This window comes from Schistocerca serialis, chromosome 2 (genome assembly GCF_023864345.2).
Source record: "Schistocerca serialis cubense isolate TAMUIC-IGC-003099 chromosome 2, iqSchSeri2.2, whole genome shotgun sequence".
Lineage (NCBI taxonomy): Eukaryota > Metazoa > Arthropoda > Insecta > Orthoptera > Acrididae > Schistocerca > Schistocerca serialis.
In genome coordinates, this window is record NC_064639.1 from 1089361817 (window position 1) to 1089384600 (window position 22784).

A 22784-nucleotide genomic window follows, 5' to 3' on the forward strand; every position below is an offset into this window, starting at 1 on the left:
TTGGGCAGTTGGCTGTTAACAGCGCGTGGCGTTGCGCAGTGGTGGATGTGGGGAGTTAGATGGCGGAGTTTTGAGAGCGGATGATCTGGACAGAGACAGTAAATTTGTAAGACTGGGTATCATGAACTGATATATATATATTATGACTTTTGAACACTATTAAGGTAAATACATTGTTTGTTCTCTATCAAAATCTTTCATTTGCTAACTATGCCTATCAGTAGTTAGTGCCTTCAGTAGTTTAAATCTTTTATTTAGCTTGCAGTAGTGGCGCTCGCTGTATTGCAGTAGCTTGAGTAACGAAGATTTTTGTGGGGTAAGTGATTTGTGAAAGGTAATGTTAGTCAGGGCCATTCTTTTGTAGGGATTATTGAAAGTCAGATTCCGTTGCGCTAAAAATATTGTGTGTCAGTTTAAGCACAGTCATGTACAGTTTTTCTAAGGGGACGTTTCACAGTGTTATCTCGTCAATATCCTTACTGTAATCAGTCAGCGGAAATTAGTGTGCTCCTTTCCTTGTGCTTGTTATTATGGTTACTTTGTATGTTTCAGAAACGTTAAAACATTAAATGAAAGATTTTGATAGAGAACAAACAATGTATTTACCTTAACCCGTAACTGGTACACCTATAAATTGTAACACATAAGGTACATCTGGGTCCTCGGGACCCACCCAAGTTTTGAGTATATTTTGGTAAAAAAAACACATTTAAATGAAATTTAAATATGAAACTTTTATTAATGTTTTGTTACTAATGTTTTAAAACCACATTCCTCATTTATGGTCATACCTTAAAGATGTTACAAAAAAGGACAATAAACTGCATAAAATACGAAATGTGAAAAATATACTTTTGGAAAGTCCTGCACATCAGTTACAAATAGTAAGATAGACAACTGAAACTTCACGTTTAAACACAAAATGTACTATGCTTCACAACAGTAAGCCAGAAGAAAAGTTCAAAATCAATATAAAAATTTCTGCAGGCACAACTTTTGGATAAATTTTAGTACATTTCTCAGCTAAATGACTATGTGATCTTTGAAAATAGCAGAAATTATGACAAAATATTAGGTTTCAATTATACAGCATCTTCACCAGTCCATTTCAGTTATTTCATTCATCCAGACTACCGAAACAGTTTGGACATAAAGCAGTGGAACATTCCAAACATAATGGTGTTCGACATCTGGCACACGCCCGGGATGCTTTCCTGTCTTTTTTAGATGGGCACACTGAGCATCTTTTCCTCTTCGATTTAGTAGCACCAGCTTCACTGTGAACCTGGGATGTTCCTGATGCCTTGGAGGGGGTCATGCCTAGAATATCACAAATGGAATTTCGGATATCTTTTCTCAAAAATGGAGAATCCAATCTTCTTTTCATACAATCACTTATGAGTTGTGTACCTAGTTCAATGAGGAATTCTCTGCGTGTCACATCATCAGTATCTTCTTTCCCATGGTACAAAACAAAAGCATTTACACCTGCTATATCTAGCATAGTGTAGAAGACTGCCATAGGCCACCGCCTTGTTCTTCTAGAAGTCGTGTAATTATGCGTCTTTTCGTCAAGTGCGTCAACTCCACCTTTTGTTTTATTGTAGTCATGGATTATTTCAGGCTTATTTTCCACCATACATTCTCCATGGTGCATTGTCGATATCAGGTTGACAACCTTGTTCTTTTTGGGGACGTGTGAAAGTATTGTTACAGAACCAGAGTATCCGTAGATTGAAGAAGACACATTTCTGCCCTTTGCTGTTGAAAAGCTTGGTGGTAGCTCAGCCTTGTTCTTTCTCATGGTGCCAATATAAGTCAAATTACAGTTCGACAACTCATTGACCAACTCCACACTTGAGAACCAGTTGTCCCCTGTCACATTTCTGTTACTTCCCTTGATTGGTTCAACCAACCGCATGACAACAGCTGTTGGTAAGAGGACACGGCGCGGGATGGCTACAGCTGATTTTCCCGAATATATCTCTGCATTCAAACAGTAGTGCATTTTGGCATCAGCTAGAATAAATATTTTTATACCGTATTTCCGTGGCTTGGATGGAATGTACATCCTAAATGGACATCTACCACGGAATCCTACAAGCATTTCGTCAACAGTGACGTACTCTCCGACTGAATAGTTTTCTTGACAAGCTTCTATCAATGAATTGAAGAGCCAAGAGATGTGGTACAGTTTATCTGTGAGTTTCCTTGCGTCACGGGTTGCTGCATCATCAAAACGAAGGCAACGTAATAAAAACAGCAAACGTTTCAAGGGCATAGTTGCCCTAAAAATTGGTCTACCAGTGCCGTTTGTAGCATATAAACCATTCAGATCTTCGTTGTTTGACTTGAAGGCTCCCCACAAATAACAAAGACCTATGACAGCTTTTATTTCAGTACTGTCTGTTAGATTTGAAAAAGAATTCTTTTTTGACTCAGGTGGCAATGACATAATCTTTTCATTGGTTCTGAGTACTACCTCTGCAATCATTTCTTTGCTGAAAAGTAGTTCCCAAAATGCTAGAGGGGTCTTTTCTGTTACCTGTCTAGCTGCATTACGTATGCCAGGAAAGTGAATTGGAGCAATGATGTTGGTTTGAGAGGTTCTTCCACGTATGCTGGGTGTTGTTGACCACTTGAATCTGTTTCTTCCATAGATATAATTAGTTCCAGATTGTTCGTTGTTACTGTCTCCATCATCACTTTCATCACTTCCAGTTTCATGTTCACTAATTTCATAGTCACTGTCGCTTCCACTTATGTCTTCAATATCACTGTCCAATGGTTCGTTCAGATTATCTGTAGTATCTTCCTCGCTCATTTTTCTGAAGCACTACACCGTAAATCCAAGATACCGGAAATAATGCCACGAAAAGAAAACTTTCACTAACGGTACACCTGGGTCCACGGGACCCGATCACCTTTATAGAAACAAAACTAACAAAGAAACGCCTGCAACAATGTTGTGGGCTGGTAGCCAGTTGATTGTTAGGAGAGTACAGGGAGAGGGAAGTCAGTGCTACCACACACATCACGGAGCTGGAAAAAAGAAATTTCGCTCGGGTCCCTGGGACCCAGGTGTACCAGTTACGGGTTAATAGTGTTCAAAAGTCATAATATATATATCAGTTCAGTTCAGTTCATGATATCCAGTCTTACAAATTTTCTGTCTCTGTCCAGATCATCCGCTCTCAAAACTCCGCCATCTCACTCCCCACATCCACCACTGCTGGCGGTTCACCTCCAACTGCGCAACGCTACGCGTTGTTAACAGCCAACTGCCCAACACTACAATAGCTAACAACAATGCAAACCAGCCACAGACTGCACATAGCACAGTCAGTGATTTTCATACAGAGCACTACGTGGCGTTACCAATGGTTCAAAAATGGTTCAAATGTCTCTGAGCACTATGGGACTCAACTGCTGAGGTCATTAGTCCCCTAGAACTTAGAACTAGTTAAACCTAACTAACCTAAGGACATCACAAACATCCATGCCCGAGGCAGGATTCGAACCTGCGACCGTAGCGGTCTTGCGGTTCCAGACTGCAGCGCCTTTAACCGCACGGCCACTTCGGCCGGCGCGTTACCAATATAAAAACCTAAACAGCCTACTTACAATACTACTGTTCACGCTGTTTGACGAGAAATTCAAGAGGGAAGTACGATACAACCGTACAGCGGAGTACTTTAACTGTGGGTTACTTTGTTCCCAGCTGTTGACTTTTTGTAGAAAAGCCTGTAAACCCTTCACTCGTCGAAATGAGCTGTTGATCCAAACACACACCTGTTCTCTAAAGCCGTCGGCGTATGGGACAAGGGAGCTAACGTTAAAATGCACGCAGACAGGATATCCCCCGTCACACGACACAGCGTCGTCGGCGCATGCCACGACCTGGTTAACATGATTTTGAACTCTCAGCGCTACGCAGCGGTAGTTGTCGGCTTTATTTGGCTCGCAAACCATACAGTTCGTTCACGAAAACGGACGCACATAGAATTCATATGCCAGCTCTATTAAAACACACATTTTCTTTCTTGACATATGCTAGTCATGTTGATCTGTCTGCGGTATACACAAATAAAAACTTCAGTAACTGTGAACATGTAATAATACAAAAATGAAAGATATATCCACTCAGGAAGGTCATCAGCTTACAAAAATTCACCAAATCGAAAAACTCACTCCTGGCAGAGCGTGCACTTATATTCGCATGACGTCAGATATTACAGAAATTCTTTTATTAACTTCATACAAACTTCCCGCAACGTTTTAGAAAACGATAAGGGGGTAAAAAAAGTTTGGCACAAGTGGGACACGAACCCTCAGTTCTGTATCGTCTCACCTTAATGAATTATGCTACACTGTGTGATGAAAAGTATGCGGACACTCCCAAAAACATACATTTTTCACATTAGGTGCATTGTGCTGCCACCTACTACCAGGTACTCCATATCAGCCACCTCAGTAGACATTAGACATCGTGAGAGAGCAGAATGGTGCGCTCCACGGAACTCACGGACTTCGAACGTGCTCAGGTGATTGCGTGTCACATGTGTCATACGTCTCTACGCGAGATTTCCACACTCGTAATTGTCCCTAGGTCCACGGTTTCCGATGTGATAGTGAAGTGGAAACATGAAAGGACATGTACAGCACAAAAGCGTTCAGGGCGACCTCGTCTGTTTACTGACAGAGACCGCCGACAGTTGAAGATGGTCGTAATGTGCCATAGGCAGACATCTATCTAGACTATCACACAGGAATTCCAAACTGCATCAGGATCCGCTGCAAGTACTATGACAGTTGGGCGGGAGATGAGAAAACTTGGATTTCATGATCGAGCGGCTGCTCATAAACCACACATCACGCCGGTAAATGCCAAGCGACGCCTCGCTTGGTGTAAGGAGCGTAAACATTGGACGATTGAACAGTAGAAAAACGTTGTGTGGAGTGACGAATCACGGTACACGATGTGACGATCTGATGGCGGGGTGTTGGTATGGTGAATGCCGGTGAACGTCATCCGCCAGCGTGTGTAGTGCCAACAGTAAAATTCGGAGGCGGTGGTGTTATGGTGTAGTCGTGTTTTTCATGGAGGAGGCGCACACACCTTGTTGCTTTGCATGGCACCATCACAGCACAGGCCTACATAGTTGTTTTAAGCACCTTTTCGCTTCCCACCGTTGAAGAGCAAATCGGGGACAGCGCCTGCATCTTTCAACACGATCGAGCATCTGTTCATAATGCACGGCCTGTGGCAGAGTGGTTATACGATAATAACATCCCTGTAATGGACTGGCCTGCACAGAGGTCTGGCCTGAATCCTATAGGACACCTTTGGGGTGTGTTGGGAACACCGACTTCGTGCCAGGCCTCACCGACCGACATCGATACCTCTCCTCAGTGCAGCACTTCGTGAAGAATGGGCTACCATTCCGCAAGAAACCTTGCAGCACGTGATTGAACGTATGCCTGCGAGAGTGGAAGCTGTCATCAAGGCTAAGGGTGGGCCAACACCATATTGAATTCCAGAATTACTGATGGAGGGCGCCACGAACCTGTAAGTCATTTTCAGCCACATGTCCGGATACTTTTGATCACGTAGTATGTGTTAGAACTCAACTGCTTTTGATTTCGTACTTATATTACAAGTTTCAATCGCCGAAATGTTATTGATATTTAATAATAAGAAATCCTAACAAGAACGAAATGTTTTCATGACTTTTCAATGGGGCGTTGCTATAAAATGGTTTACCCTCATACTCTCGCTAGTTATGACACGAAAGAAACTAATTACAAAACTTCTTTAACAGCCAATATGAAATTCCTCGTTGTTTTAATGCAACAAAGCGTACCAATAACGATTTGTTCTCGAGACATTCGTTTTCATTTGACAGCCCTTTAAAATCAGTAGTCATATGATAACAGTAAAAATAGTAATAGAGTTTTGAAATTATCTGTGAAGTGGATTGCTAGTTGTACTGATGACACCCTAAGCAAGTGTAATAGTACTGAAAGTGGTACATATGGTAGTTGATACTAATCGATAGTACCAATGGGCGGAGGGTATGCTGGAAAGTAGGCTCGGATGTAGTGCAGATCCCTGCACTCAAATGATGCGAGTATGCGATGCACATTACTGCAGGGGAACTACCTAGGATAAAATAATCACGAGTAGAACAAAAAGGAGAGGAGAGGAGTCGTTTCTTTTTACGGTGAAGGAAGGGATATAACTGAAGAAAAGGGAAGCAATGGTGGCAATGGACAGGAAAGCGTGGAGGCGTTTAGTGTGTGGAAAAGAACGGAGTTAAAGTTTAAAGCCTGAATATGTGTTTGAATTTGACATAATACAAATGATTGTACTCTTATTTCTGTGTTAACATCAAATTATTCCATTGGGCAAGGACTGCTGTACTTGCTGTGAAACAATTAAGGAGCCAGATACTATATCACACAGTATAAAATTAGAAAAATCGAACCCTAATAGAGCATTCAAACTCGAGTGCTCTGACGCAAAACGCTGCTGAGTGCTCAAGATGTGTCGCATTTTGAATGAGAATAATTTTCTTTCTCGTGATTGGAATGTTTCCCATATGCCTTTCTTTGACGCTGATTTTCCACCGAAAGCGTGCAAGGGACGAAATTTTGTTACATACATTATTTTATGCACTGTTAAAATTCGAGGAATAGCCCTGTGGAAATCTGAGTTTGCTAATGTTGATTCTGCGCTCTGGAACCATCGTGCGCATGATTACTGGTCGTAAGTCAGTAAGTCAGTTCTGAAGCTTCCACCGATAACTCTCTGGGAGTAAACGTGGCGTACATCAATGATGCAACATAGCTGTCTACTAGGAAAGTAGACAGCTGATGGTCTTACTGTGCAAGAATTAATGAACTCTTAAGGTCATTTCAAGAGGCGCTTACGATAATTTTACGTTATGAAGTGTGGCGGCCAAAGATGGGGCAAAAAATATTGTGCAGCTAGAAAAATTTGAAATGAATTAAGCGAGTCGGCGTTTATGAAATTAAATGATGACGTATAGCGTAGTTCACTTGCTGAATGGTAAAGAGAAAGGAAACTGACGAAAGTCTACAATATTAAGAAGCCCTAAAGCCACATGCAAAGAGAAGTCTGGGGATGCTAGGATACTTAGACTGAGATCAGTTCTTTTATATATGTAAATAATATTTCGAGTTAGCGCCTCGCGGTTCTAGGCGCTCAGTCCGGAACCGCGCGACTGCTACGGTCGCAGGTTCGAATCCTGCCTCGGGCATGGATGTGTGTCATGTCCTTAGGTTAGTTCGGTTTAAGTAGTTCTAAGTTCTAGGGGACTGATGACCGCAGATGTTAAGTCCCATAGTGCTCAGAGCCATTTTTAGTTAGCGCCTACATGTTTTTCAGGGTATGAGCAAAGGTGAATTACTAGACAGAGAAATTACACGAGAGACAATCTGTTTCACCAGTATTGCTTAATACACCGCTTAAGGAAATCCACCGTTGAATGAAGAGAAATGGGAATATGCAAAGCTGAGTTGGAGATCCCATGTGTAATACTGTGTAGATGACATTGCAATTCTGGCAGAAAATGGAGCTGCGATGACAGAGGCAGCAACATACCTAGCCCAAAATAAAAATAGCACTAAAAACAACATATTAGTGATTGGTACTTTACGGAGGAATCGTGCAGCGAGGCTCCTGCAAGTTGGGGATTTGATAAGGGTTAGTGAGGAGAAACACCTGGTCAACAACATCAACTTATAACTAGAAATTTAAAAAATTCTGTTATTAATACATACAACTGTAACCTGTTTGAAATAAACTGTGTCAACTCACAACAACCCCCCGCCCAGCAAAATTCAGAGATTCAGAGAAAAAGACATACCGTCAAATGGCACTCCTACGCTGCCGTATGGAGCTGACAGATTGAGTACTAGGAAGTTAGCCGACAAAAGATTTAATTTTCGAAAGCAAATTCTCCGTTATGACCTTTTCCCCACTACATACACCTCATGGATGAGGTCTCTCTTCTGCTCCAAAAATTCATTTCAGTGCAAACCGATGAGATATCGTCATCAAATTTGTACAATACACTCATTGGTTTGCTAAGTTTTTAATCATAATGCATTTGTGTATATTTTAGATGTCCTGTTGATGGATGAGATACAGTGAAACGAACTCTTCAGGGGAAGTCACACTATATATTCTGATGTACTGAAACAGATATGGGAGATGTAGGCTCAGCAAGAACACACAACCACGTACTGATGACTTCCACCGTCACTTCCTTAAATGGCGCAATAAATATGAGGAGACTGGAATAGTATTGGAGAAAGGAAGAGTGGACTATCAAGAAAATATGAGGAAAACATCGTGTAAGATCTTCCAGAAGTCTATCCGTATCGCTCTCAAACATTTACACTTGCCACGTTAATTAATGCACAAAGTCTTACAAAATTTGCCGTTCTACGCTTACGAAGTGCAATTGCTGTAGGAGTCACAAGGTAAACCAAAATTACAAGATTTTCCAGATAACATGCTGTAACGACTGTCTGCGGGTGAAACAATTGTCACCAGAATTAGTTTCAGTGGTGAGTCAACCTTTCATCTTTCAGGGAAGCTGAATATATACAACGCGAGAACATGGGGGTCATAAATCCCACGTGTGTCAACGGAACTTCTGAGAGATAGTCCAAAGGCGAATGTGTGCCGTGGCATCGTGTGTAATCGCGTCATTAGTCCGTTTTTCTTCGGAGAGACATCAATAAAAAATATGTTTGCCTGGACCTGTAAACTGAATATGTACGCTGAAGCGCCAAAGAAACTAGCACACGCGTGCGTATTCACATACAGAGATACGTAAACAGGTAGAAAACGGCGCTGCGGCCGGCAACAAGTGTATGGCGCAGTTGTTCGATCGGTTACTGCTGCTACAATGGCAGGTTATCTAGATTCAAGTGAGTTTAAACGTGGAACTACAGTCGGCGCACGAGCGATGGGACGCAGTATATCCGACCGAGCGAGGTGGCGCAGTGGTTAGCACACTGGACTCGCATTCGGGAGGACGACGGTTCAATCCCGTCTCCAGCCATCCTGATTTAGGTTTTCCGTGATTTCCCTAAATCGTTTCAGGCAAATGCCGGGATGGTTCCTTTGAAAGGGAACGGCCGATTTCCTTCCCAATCCTTCCCTAACCCGAGCTTGCGCTCCGTCTCTAATGACCTCGTTGTCGACGGGACGTTAAACACTAACCACCACCACCACCAGTATATCCGAGGTAGCGATGAAGGGGGGATTTTCCGGTACGACCATTTAACGAGTGTACCGTGAATATCAGTAATTCGGTAGAACATCAAATCTCCGGCGTCGCTGCGGCCGGAAAAAGATCCTGCAGGAAAGGGACCAAAGACGACTGAGGAGAATCATTCGAAGTGACAGAAGTGCAATCCTTTAGCAAACTGTTGCAAATTTCAATACTGGTGCATCAATAAGTGTCAGCGTGCGAACCATTCAACGAAACATCATCGATATGGCTTTCGGAGCCAAAGGCTCACTCGTGTACGCTTGTTGACTGCACGACACAAACCTTACGCTTCGCCTGGGCCCGTCAACACCGACATTGGATTGTTGATGACTGGGAACATATTGCCCGGTCGGACGAGTCTCGTTTCAAATTGTATCGAGCGGATGGACGTGTACGGCGGGTATGGAGACGACCTCATGAATTCATGGACCCTGCATGTCAGCAGGGAACTGTTCAAGCTGGTGGAGGCTCTGTAATGGTGTGGGGCGTGTGTAGTGGAGTGATATGGGACCTCTGATACGTCTGGATACGACTCTGGCAGGTGACAAGTGCGTAAGCATCCTACCGGATCACCTGGATCAATTCATGTCCGTTCTGCTTTCTGACACACGTGGGCAATTCCAGCAGGACAATGCGACAACCCATACGACCACAATTGCTACTGAGTGGCTCCAGGAATACTCTTCTGAATTTAAACACTTCCGCTGGCCACCATTTTTCCAGACATGAGCATTATTGAGCATATCTCTGGTACCTCACAGCGTGCTTTTCAGAAGAGGTCTCAACCCCCTCGTATTCTTAAGGATATATGGACAGCCCTGCAGGATTCATTGTGTCAGTTTCCTTCAACACTACTTCAGATATTAGTCGAGTCCATGCCACGTCGTGTTGCGGCACTTCTGCGTGCTCTCGGGACCCTTACACAATACTACACAGGTGTACCAGCTTCTTTGGCTCTTCAGCGTAGCGCTACAGGACCATAACTTTCCGGTAAGGTGCTTCACCATCACATTGTGGATTACATGTGAGTGAATTCCCAATTAAAACTTTCCAGTGTCATGGGTTGGAAAGGTGGCTTACAGCCAAGGCCACCACCTTCATCATATATCACTGACTTTGACAAATATATAGGACACCATTCATCTCAAGCAGAGGATTACATGTCTTTGCCAACAATGATATGGGGCTGTTACGCGGAAGTAGTAAGAAAACGGCTACCGTCTTGATGTACTTTGTGCAACTAATTCTACCAACATAAATACATATTAATTGGAGAAAAAAAAAAGACTTAAATACAGGGCTATTACAAATGATTGAAGCGATTTCATAAATTCACAGTAGCTCCATTCATTGACATATGGTCACGACACACTACAGATACCTAGAAAAACTCATAAAGTTTTGTTCGGCTGAAGCCGCACTTCAGGTTTCTGCCGCCAGAGCGCTCGAGAGCGCAGTGAGACAAAATGGCAACAGGAGCCGAGAAAGCGTATGCCGTGCTTGAAATGCACTCACATCAGTCAGTCATAACAGTGCAACGACACTTCAGGACCAAGTTCAACAAAGATCCACCAACTGCTAACTCCATTCGGCGATGGTATGCGCAGTTTAAAGCTTCTGGATGCCTCTGTAAGGGGAAATCAACGGGTCGGCCTGCAGTGAGCGAAGAAACGGTTGAACGCGTGCGGGCAAGTTTTACGCGTAGCCCGCGGAAGTCGAAGAATAAAGCAAGCAGGGAGCTAAACGTACCACAGCCGACGGTTTGGAAAATCTTACGGATTACCGTTTACAATTGCTACAAGCCCTGACACCCGATGACAAAGTCAAACGCTTTGGATTTTCGGCGCGGTTGCAACAGCTCGTGGAAGAGGATGCGTTAAGTGCGAAACTTGTTTTCAGGGATGAAGCAACATTTTTTCTTAATGGTGAAGTGAACAGACACAATGTGCGAATCTGGGCGGTAGAGAATCCTCACACATTCGTGCAGCAAATTCGCAATTCACCAAAAGTTAACGTGTTTTGTGCAATCTCACGGTTTAAAGTTTACGGTCCATTTTTCCTCTGCGAAAAAAACGTTACAGGACACGTGTATCTGGACATGCTCGAAAATTGGCTCATGCCACAACTGGAGACCGACAGCGCCGACTTCATCTTTCAACAGGATGGTGCTCCACCGCACTTCCATCATGATGTTAGGCATTTCTTAAACAGGAGATTGGAAAACCGATGGATCGGTCGTGGTGGAGATCATGATCAGCAATTCATGTCATGGCCTCCACGTTCTCCCGACTTAACCCCATGCGATTTCTTTCTGTGGGGTTATGTGAAAGATTCAGTGTTTAAACCTCCTCTACCAAGAAACGTGCCAGAACTGCGAGCTCGCATCAACGATGCTTTCGAACTCATTGATGGGGACATGCTGCGCCGAGTGTGGGAGGAACTTGATTATCGGCTTGATGTCTGCCGAATCACTAAAGGGGCACATATCGAACATTTGTGAATGCCTAAAAAAACTTTTTGAGTTTTTGTATGTGTGTGCAAAGCATTGTGAAAATATCTCAAATAATAAAGTTATTGTAGAGCTGTGAAATCGCTTCAATCATTTGTAATAACCCTGTATGTATGTCTCATTATGTAAAACATTTCACGTGTCTGTTTTTTCCTGTAACTCTGTAACATTTTAATTTGTAAAGAGACTTTACGGACATCATGTATTTGAAAGGGCGCAAAAAATTACATTTGCCCAAAAATGAAGGTAAGGTAAATTCTACAGGTATAATACACTGGTGTCCAAAATTAAAGCAGCGAACCTCTGTTTCTCCGTCTTGTGTCTAATTCACGATATAATCATACAAATTGTCCATAGATGTCCGTACGATCGTGTTCTGCGCGGAAAATGGTATTTCGGTCAACAGAAAACCACGCCAACGATGACGTCAGGACACCTATCAAACGGAAGAGTGTTTGCCGCAGTCCCACATCCACAGTTGATGTATACACAGTCACAGGCGGTGCACTATGGCACAGAGAAGAAGCATACCAAACTCTCTGGAGTGGAGGACCATAGGAAGAATGGAAGCAGGACAGTCGGAAACTCATGTGGTTCGATGGCTTAACGTGAATCGTTCTGTTGTTTCTCGGGTGTGGCGGCAGTTTATTGGGACCGAAACTGTACCATAAAGACCAGCGCAGGGCCGACCGCGTGTGATATCAGAATGACACGACCGTTATTTGGCTGTAAGGGCTCGGCGATACCGCCTTAATACTGCATTACAACTGGCATCTGACCTCGCAGCATCCATGGGACGTGTTGTATTGAGGCAAACGGTGGAGAGAAGGCTTAGACAGAGTGGCCTTTATTTGCCAGAGTGCGACGTAACGCGCTCTTTCGCTCATCGACGGCGGTTCTGCAACATAAATTGTCCACCTACCTCGATACTGCTGTAGATCTGCACACGTAGCTCCTGACTGCAGCTACTTAAGAGATCTCAGAAAAGCGGTGTTGAAGAAACTGAGATTTCGTAACTACGCGTCGGAGGCCGCTATAAGTACAAAAAGCTGAAAATAGTCTTGTGAACTCTAAAGAATAAACCGAAAATGGGTTGCTGTTCAAATTTCTAAGTTCAAAGGTCCTTTTAAACTTGCATTAGGATTTTTGTTTACTGCTATTAAGAAAGATCATCAGCCCACATGTGTTCAAATCATCAAAGTTTACACACGCGATTTTCTCCAGAACAAAATATCTGTCGACTCTTAAAATTTCACAAATAGTTGATGCTAAACACCAGCTGCCTTTAACACTGTACCGAAACGCGGAAGTCACAATATCACTTCATTTTACACATAATGCGTTCGACACTTTCAGCATGAAAGCTAGTCCACCACTTCCTTCTTATCTCTGCCTCTACAAGCCCCTCTATCTCAAGCGTTCGGTGGTAAACCGTCTCACTTCTTATTCGCTGTACAGAATTACAGCCAATCAGAACCGACTTTCAGGGCGCAGCTCGCGCCAAAATCTAGCAAGAACCATCACTGCTCTCAGCTCATTGACGTCATTAACATAAACAACTCAAAACTCTCTTGTTAAACAAATAAAATTAAATAATCTTTAAGCTGTAGTTTACGTCTGGAATTTAGCTATATAGTCGCGAACGTTCTGACTGTCTCTTACATATTCAAACATGCTTGGACATCCGTCATCTACTGGTAGGGGAACCATTGGTGGATTCGTTCCCACGATACAAAGCTGGAACACTTTCAAGTTCCTATAGAGAATTACAAACTGAAAATTTAATATTGGCGAATGTCCCACATACACTCACATAAGTACTCTCTTTCACACTCACCCTAACACAAAACACAAATATCTACTTAAATTCTTAAATTTATTACTACAGCAAAATTACGAAGGCTTTTCTAAATTGAGAACTGTCCAAATTTGAATCTAAAAACTGAAGGTGTTTTCAAATAGTCACAGTTGGTGAACTATTAACATTATATATATATATATATATATATATATATATATATATATATATATATATATATATATATATAGTTTTTTAAGTGTCGGATAATTACGTTTTCTACCGACTTTCTTTTGGAACTTCCAAATTATGACAGTTATTGACTTCAGATTTTGACAGATTGTTCCTTTACACAACAGAAGGTTATGTACCTAATATGAAGTTCCTCAGGCTATTTCTAGATCAGTTATTAATTGTTGTGTTGGCAGAAGGGCCAACACCGTGTTACGAATGGTGGCCGAAATGCACGCGTTTCAGCTCACGCAGGCTGGCGTGAGGAGGGAAGAACTATACTGACGTGGGGTCTGGAACATGACAAGGAATTAGAATTCAGAAAGCGGACGTAATTAGTTTGATACTTAACTTTAATCCATTAATGATGAACGTCGCTCTTGACGGTACATAATTCACAATATTATCTGATCAGAATACATTCATAGTAACTGAATATGGCGCCTTGCTAGGTCGTAGCAAATGACGTAGCTGAAGGCTATGCTAAACTGTCGTCTCTGCAAATGAGAGCGTATGTAGACAGTTAATCATCGCTAGCAATGTCGGCTGTTCAACTGGGGCGAGTGCTAGGGAGTCTCTCTAGACTACACCTGCCGTGTGGCGGGGCTCGGTCTGCAATCACTGATAGTGGCGACACGCGGGTCCGACGTATACTAACGGACCGCGGCCGATTTAAAGGCTACCACCTAGCAAGTGTGGTGTCTGGCGGTGACACCACATTAATTTTTATAGTTCCAAAGAATGTAACTGCTCTGTAAGCGCCTATCCGCTACTTTCGCACGCTGCAGTCACGCCATATGGTCATGACGCGTGTCTGCAGGACACTGCTCGCTCGTTGCAGATCGTATAAGATTCTGACTACTTACGAGGTGCATTCAAGTTCTAAGGCCTCCGATTTTTTTTCTCCGGACTGCAAAGAGATAGAAACATGCGCATTGTTTTAAAATGAGGCAGCGTTCATTGTCAAAACGTCCCAGAGATGGCAGCACCGCACGGCAGATGGAATTTTACCACCAGCGGCGAGAATGAGAACTGCTTTAAATACTTAAAATGGCGACTTTTCCTTACTTGAACAGCGTGCAATCATTCGTTTTCTGAATTTGCGTGGTGTGAAACCAATTGAAATTCGTCGACAGTTGAAGGAGACATGTGGTGATGGAGTTATGGATGTGTCGAAAGTGCGTTCGTGGGTGCGACAGTCTAATGAAGGCAGAACATCGTGTGACAACAAACCAAAACAACCTCGGGCTCGCACAAGCCGGTCTGACGACATGATCGAGAAAGTGGAGAGAATTGTTTTGGGGGATCGCCGAATGACTGTTGAACAGATCGCCTCCAGAGTAGGCATTTCTGTGGGTTCTGTGCACACAATCCTACATGACGACCTGAAAATGCGAAAAGTGTCATCCAGGTGGGTGCCACGAATGCTGACGGACGACCACATGGCTGCCCGTGTGGCACGTTGCCAAGCAATGTTGACGCGCAACGACAGCATGAATGGGACTTCCTTTTTGTCGGTTGTGACAATGGATGAGACGTGGATGCCATTTTTCAATCCAGAAACAAAGCGCCAGTCAGCTCAATGGAAGCACACAGATTCACCGCCATCAAATAAATTTCGGGTAACCGCCAGTGCTGAGAAAATGATGGTTTCCATGTTCTGGGACAGGGAGGGCGTAATCCTTACCCATTGCGTTTCAAAGGGCACTACGGTAACAGGTGCATCCTACGAAAATGTTTTGAAGAACAAATTTCTTCCTGCACTGCAACAAAAACGTCCGGGAAGGGCTGCGCGTGTGCTGTTTCACCAAGACAACGCACCCGCACGCCGAGCTAACGTTACGCAACAGTTTCTTCGTGATAACAACTTTGAAGTGATTCCTCATGTTCCCTACTCACCTGACCTGGCTCCTAGAGACTTTTGGCTTTTTCCAACAATGAAAGACACTCTCCGTGGCCGCACATTCACCAGCCGTGCTGCTATTGCCTCAGCGATTTTCCAGTGGTCAAAACAGACTCCTAAAGAAGCCTTCGCCGCTGCCATGGAATCATGGCGTCAGCGTTGTGAAAAATGTGTACGTCTGCAGGGCGATTACGTCGAGAAGTAACGCCAGTTTCATCGATTTCGAGTGAGTAGTTAATTAGAAAAAAAATCGGAGGCCTTAGAACTTGAATGCACCTCGTACACTGGGGCCCACATACATTCATACAAGAAAGCTTTAACAGACAAATTGGCGATCGCGCCCTAGTTGCGACGCATCAAGAGACCTGCTGTATGTATGCCTCTGGTGCGTCCTTATAGAAGGGGCGAGTAGAGTAGAGTCGTCAATATCCCACCTGGACAGTCGAAGAGTGGGCCAATGTTCTTTTCAGAGATGAGTCCCGATTTGGTCTGGAGAGTGGTTCTCGACGGATTCGCATCTGAAGGCAATGTGGAACACAATTTCGAGATCCGAACATAGTGGAAAGAGACCGATATCGAGGAGGATCGCTAACGGTTTGGGCAGGGATTATGTTGATCACTCGAACATCTCTTCATAAAGTCGTACGGGTGAATTGGAAAGAATTAAGTGGCGCCTGGTATCGTGACGACGTCTACATCTACACCTACATCTACATCTACATTGATACTCCGCAAGCCACCCAACGGTGTGTGGCGGAGGGCACACTGTCATCACCTCCCCTTCCCGTTCCAGTCGCGTATGGTTCGCGAGAAGAACGACTGTCTGAAAGCCTCTGTGCGCGCTCTATTCTCTCTAATTTTACATTCGTGATCTCCTCGGGAGGTATAAGTAGGGGGAAACAATATATTCGATACCTCATCCAGAAACGCACCCTCTCGAAACCTGGACAGCAAGCTACACCGTGATGCAGAGCGCCTCTCTTGCAGAGTCTGCCACTTGTGTTTGTTAAACATCTCCGTAACGCTGTCACGGTTACCAAATAACCCTGTGACGAAACGCACCGCTCTTCTTTGGATCTTCTCTATCTCCTCCGTCAACCCGATCTGGTACGGATCCCACACTGATGAGCAATACTCAAGTATAGGTCGAACGAGTGTTTTGTAAGCCACCTCCTTTGTTGATGGACTACATTTTCTAAGGACTCTCCCAATGAATCTCAACCTGGTACCCGCCTTACCAACAATTAATTTTATATGATCATTCCACTTCAAATCGTTCCGCACGCATACTCCCAGATATTTTACAGAAGTAACTGCTACCAGTGTTTGTTCCGCTGTCATATAATCATACAATAAAGGATCCTTCTTTCTATGTATTCGCAATACATTACATTTGTCTATGTTAAGGGTCAGTTGCCACTCCCTGCACCAAGTGCCTATCCGCTGCATTTCGCTACAATTTTCTAATGCTGCAACTTCTCTGTATACTACAGCATCATCCGCGAAAAGCCGCATGGAACTTCCGACACTATCTACTACGCCATTTATATATATTGTGAAAAGCAATGGTCCCATAACACTCCCCTGTGGCACGCCAGAAGTTACTTTAAGGTCTGTAGACGTCTCTCCATTGAGAACAACATGCTGTGTTCTGTTTGCTAAAAACTCTTCAATCCAGCCACACAGCTGGTCTGATATTCCGTAGGCTCTTACTTTGTTTATCAGGCGACAGTGCGGAACTGCATCGAACGCCTTCCGGAAGTGAAGAAAAATAGCGTCTACCTGGGAGCCTGTATCTAATATTTTCTGGGTCTCATGAACAAATAAAGCGAGTTGGGTCTCACACGATCGCTGTTTCCGGAATCCGTGTTGATTCCTACAGAGTAGATTCTGGGTTTCCAAAAACGACATGATACTCGTGCAAAAAACATGTTCTAAAATTCTACAACAGATCGACGTCAGAGATATGGGTCTATAGTTTTGCGCATCTGCTCGACGACCCTTCTTGAAGACTGGGACTACCTGTGCTCTTTTCCAATCATTTGGAACCTTCCGTTCCTCTAGAGACTTGTGGTACACGGCTGTTAGAAGGGGGGCAAGTTCTTTAGCGTACTCTGTGTAGAATCGAATTGGTATCCCGTCAGGTCCAGTGGACTTTCCTCTGTTGAGTGATTCCAGTTGCTTTTCTGTTCCTTGGACACTTATTTCGATGTCAGCCATTTTTTCGTTTGTGCGAGGATTTAGAGAAGGAACTGCAGTGCGGTCTTCCTCTGTGAAACAGCTTTGGAAAAAGGTGTTTAGTATTTCAGCTTTACGCGTGTCATCCTCTGTTTCAATGCCATCCCGGAGTGTCTGGACATGCTGTTTCGAGCCACTTACTGATTTAACGTAAGACCAGAACTTCCTAGGATTTTCTGTCAAGTCGGTACATAGAATTTTACTTTCGAATTCACTGAACGCTTCTCGCATAGCCCTCCTTACGTTAACTTGGACATCGTTTAGCTTCTGTTTGTCTGAGAGGTTTTGGCTGCGTTTAAACTTGGAGTGAAGCTCTCTTTGCTTTCGCAGTAGTTTCCTAACTTTGTTGTTGGGACCTCATGTACGGTTGTTGCGAGGTGTTGTGCGTCCAGACGTCGTGCTGAATGGACGATAGTGCTCAACCTCATAAAGCACGAGTGGTTGACGTTTTCTTGGAAACGGAAGATGCTGGACGCATAGCGTGGCCATCTCGCTCTGCGATTCGAATCCCATAGCGCTTGTGTGACATGCACTAGGGAGAGTGGTTGCATCGCGTCAGCATCCACCAACCACTCTCTAAGACTTACGAGCACCTCCGCAGGAAGAATGGGCGTTATTGCCTCAACATGACACTGAAGGCGTTGCACACTCACTGTATGCTCTGCCGCTGTCAGGTCTGTGCCGCGCGTAGTGACCAAGCGGTATAGGCCGCCACGTCACGGATTGCGCGGCCCCTCCCGCCGGAGGTTCGAGTCCTCCCTCGGGCATGGGTGTGTGTGTTGTTCTTAGCAAAAGTTAGTTTAAGTAGTGTATAAGTATAGGGACCGATGACTCCAGCAGTTTGGCCCCTTAGGAATTCACACACGTATTGTAAGAGGTCCGAGTAGATGTAATTTCGATGTATTGCTCATGCGCTGCCTGCGATATGCAAGGTATAAGAGAATCTCTGACCAGAGAGCAGTGTTGACTGCAGTAGGAACTGTGTAGCTGTAGCAGTATGTTGTTGCTAGTCTGCAGTCTGCTCTGGTCTGGTCTGGTGCATCGTGTTGGCTGGGCCAGTCGCGGTGCAGCGATGCCGGAGCCTGAGTATTATTGTATAAGGTAAAAAGCAGCCTCGCGCATATGTAGTAATGTTATCTCAAGTCGCATGTAAATGTTTTAAAACTCTCGTAATAACAATCTTCCTCATAAAAAGTAACTTTTAACAACCACTCATTTCAATTTAAAGAATTTACTAATTTCTCCAATCCATGATCATCCCGATTATTACAAAAGACAAATCAGTTGTTTCCTTTCATTAATGACAAATCTATCGGCCAGCATTGCACAGGGCTGTGCTAGAAAATTTTATTGTAAGAGCAGATATACGAGGGCTGTTCAGAAAGTAACCTCCGGTTGATTTAAAAAAATGCACCAAGTTAAATAAAAATATTTTAATATATACATCTTACAACTACATCTTTGCACTATTTTTCTACATAGTCTCCATAGCGATTGAGGCACTTATCGTATCTCTTCACAAGCTTTGAAATTCCTTCTGCATAAAAATCACCCGCCTGTGCCTGGAGCCAGCCTGTGACCGCATCTTTGAGCTCTTCGTCGTCATCAAACCACTGTGACCCGAGCCATTTCTTCAAATGCATGAAGAGGTGATAATCACTTGGCGCCAGGTCTGGGCTGTAAGGTGGATGGTTGATAACGTCCCACTTGAAGGACTTGAAGACTGCGAGCAGAGTGAGGATGGGCGTTATCGTGCAAAAAAACGATACCGGAAGTCAGCATACCACGGCGTTTGTTCTGTATAGCCCGTCGTAACTTTTTTATTGTTTCACACTACACGTCTTGATTAATGGTCGTACCACGTTCCATGAATTCAACCAACAACACCCCTTTGGCATCCCAAAACACCGTTGCCATCAGTTTTCTGGCAGAAAAATCTTGCGAGGCTTTTCTTGGTTTGGTAGGCGAATTTGAATGTGCCCACATCTTTGATTGTTCTTTTGTCTCAGGGTTCACGTACTTAATCCAGGTTTTGTCACCGGTCACGATTCTGTTTAACAGTGGTTCTCCTTCATCCTCGAAAGTCTAATGCAGAGGCCATTCTTTGAGTTTTGTGGTGGTCGGTAAGAATTTTGGGCACCCATCGTGCACAGAACGTACGGTAACCCAATCTTGCTGTCACTATTTCGTACAAGAGAGTCTTAGAAATCTGTGGAAAACCAGTAGACAACTCCGACATTGAGAAACGTCGATTTTTACGAACTTTTGCATCAACTGTCTGAACGAGTTCGTCAGTCACCAATGATGGTCTACCACTCCTCTCTTCATCATGAACGTTTTCTCGTCCACTTTTAAATAAACGTACCCATTCACGGACAACTCCTTCACTCATAACTCTTGGTCCGTACACGGCACAAAGCTCACGATGAATAGCTGCTGCAGAATATCCTTTGGCTGTAAAAAACCTTATGACAGCACACACTTCACATTTGGCGGGGTTTTCTATTGCAGCACACATTTCAAACTGCCACAAAAATTAAACTAGCGCAGGTACGACGTTCACTCGACCATGGCTTGATGCCGACTGACCTGTTGAGTGCGTGAACGCACAGATGGCGTCGCTACTCCCCCCACAACCCGCACTGTGACCAATCGGAGGTTACTTTCTGAACCGCCCTCGTATATGCGTTTTTCGGCGACTTCATTGAGGTAAGAATTTTTCTCTTTTTTTATTCAGAATGGTCTTTCAGGGCCATGACGCAGCACTGCTGACGTCCAAAATTAACCAGTTTAAATTCACAATCAGTTATTGAAAAGTTATAAGCGAGCGACAATTTAATTGAGAGGTTACTTACATTGTATTATTACCAGGTTACGGAAATTATTTTGTTGGGACGTTACACTGATTGTGAACGACATAATTATAATTTTTACTGTTGAGAGGTTTAGGAATTTTTCTGTTTTGAGGTTACACTAAATGAGAATGAATTTTGGGGGGAGGTTAAATGTGAATGAATTTTTTGGGGAGGTTACACTTGAATTATTTTGTGGGGTTACAATATGTCAAGGCCTGTATTGTTAACAGAGGTGGTCACACCCCAGTTGTCGAAATGTGTGTGTAAATCTGTTAAGATGGAAAAAAACGAAGAACATTTCCGTCTACTGTTATGCATGTTGCAGCAGTTGTTTACGTTCTGTATTCTTTACATTGTTTCTACTTTGTTATCACCTGTTTAAACTGTTTTGTGGCCAAAAAAGGCAAACTTGCAAATTTTCTGTTTGTTGCTTTAATTTTGGGCACCAGTGTGTGTGGGTCCCTTGCCTGAACAGATACTGGCTAAGGCAGTGATGCTGGTAACATGTCTACTCGCCAGATCCTGGAAGCCGGAGTTGCATACCTGTATACACGAAGGCCTACGAAAGCTGTGATTCGACGACAATTAATGAAAAATGCTCAATAAAGCAGGCTCTAAGGCAGATTCTAAGGTCAGTATGTGATATTCAAAAAAGCCGTTGAACACCGGAAAGAAAATGCAAGCACGCACTTGTTGTCGCCCTAGGTACGAAAGTTTATGTTTTGCCTCTACCATACTAAGCAAGTTGTCTCACTGGCTATCGCTGAAATCAAATTTACAGAGATAATATCGTTAAACGTGTATCAAGAATCCGACTACAAACTACTTTGTTGAAGTTTCGAGAACATAACTTCACCCTCCTAGGTACATCTCGCGAAGAGACCATGAGGATAAATCCAGAGAGATTAGAGCCCACACAGAGGCATACAGACAATTTCCTTTCCACGAACAATACGAGACTGGAATAGAAGGAAGAACCGATAGAGGTACTCAAAGTACCCTCCGCCACACACCGTCAGGTCGCTTGCGCAGTATGGATGTAGATGTAGATGTAGAAACGAAATGATTTCTGTTCTTTTGATATTAACGAATAAGGAATCCCTTTTACGTGCCTTGGTCCCTTACACAAACTTTACTCACCTGTAATCTGTTCATTATAGCCCCAACACCATCTTCAACGACAGTTGTGTCCTCAGGTAGACGCAGACCTCTGGCAATCTGTTTGGCCGTATTGGCTTTGGCTCCAAGGAATGTGAGCGCGAGTATTACCTGTATACTGATAGGAGAGAAGAACAAGTTTCCAGGCTCCGCCGCCAAAATCTGAAAATGAATACGTGTGTCACAATTTATTCTTCTTCAGACAGTTTTTAGATACAGTAGTATATTTGTAGTTCATGCTCTGCACTAATATAATAACAATTATCTGCTAAGAGAAATTAAGGCTGTGAAACCTAAATATCTTCGTAGAGATCGTTAGAATTAGAATGGAATGAATGAATTATGCCATCACCATCGATAGCGAGCAACAACAAAGCATTCTGATGGTCCAATTGTAATGAGGACAGAAAATTATGTAACTTTTCTACATAATTAATATACAGTAATGGTAAGTAAGAGCATCTGAAACGCTGAATCAGAAAACTATTTGCAATCAAAGTAATTGTTTCTAAGTGCTTCGTGAATAAGAAGTTTATGTAATTAATATATCTGATTGACACGTTCTTATAATATCATCGAAATTATTATGTATCAGATAATACATTCAACGTGATAGACTGTGACAACCTTGGTCGTTAATGTTCGCCATTTGTTTCTTTTCATAAAGTTCCGAATTTTTATTTCACGAATGGAATTATAGATTCTAAAACAAAAATCCATTACTTTTCAAGTTACACATTCTACCACCCGTTATTTAGTTGAGAGTGCATAGAAAAATTCT

At 43.3% G+C, this 22784-nt stretch overlaps 1 protein-coding gene across 7 annotated transcripts in view; it reads right to left on the minus strand.

Annotated features, from left to right (window-relative positions):
• The window catches only part of LOC126458537 (leukocyte elastase inhibitor-like), a 342121-nt gene that overhangs the window by 289798 nt on the left and 29539 nt on the right, over positions 1 to 22784 (minus strand). For all 7 annotated transcript variants that reach the window (XM_050095648.1, XM_050095646.1, XM_050095643.1 and 4 more), the window contains exon 3: positions 21986 to 22165. In XM_050095648.1, coding sequence (XP_049951605.1) covers positions 21986 to 22165 — 180 coding nt within the window. The remainder of the gene's footprint in view (positions 1 to 21985; positions 22166 to 22784) is intronic.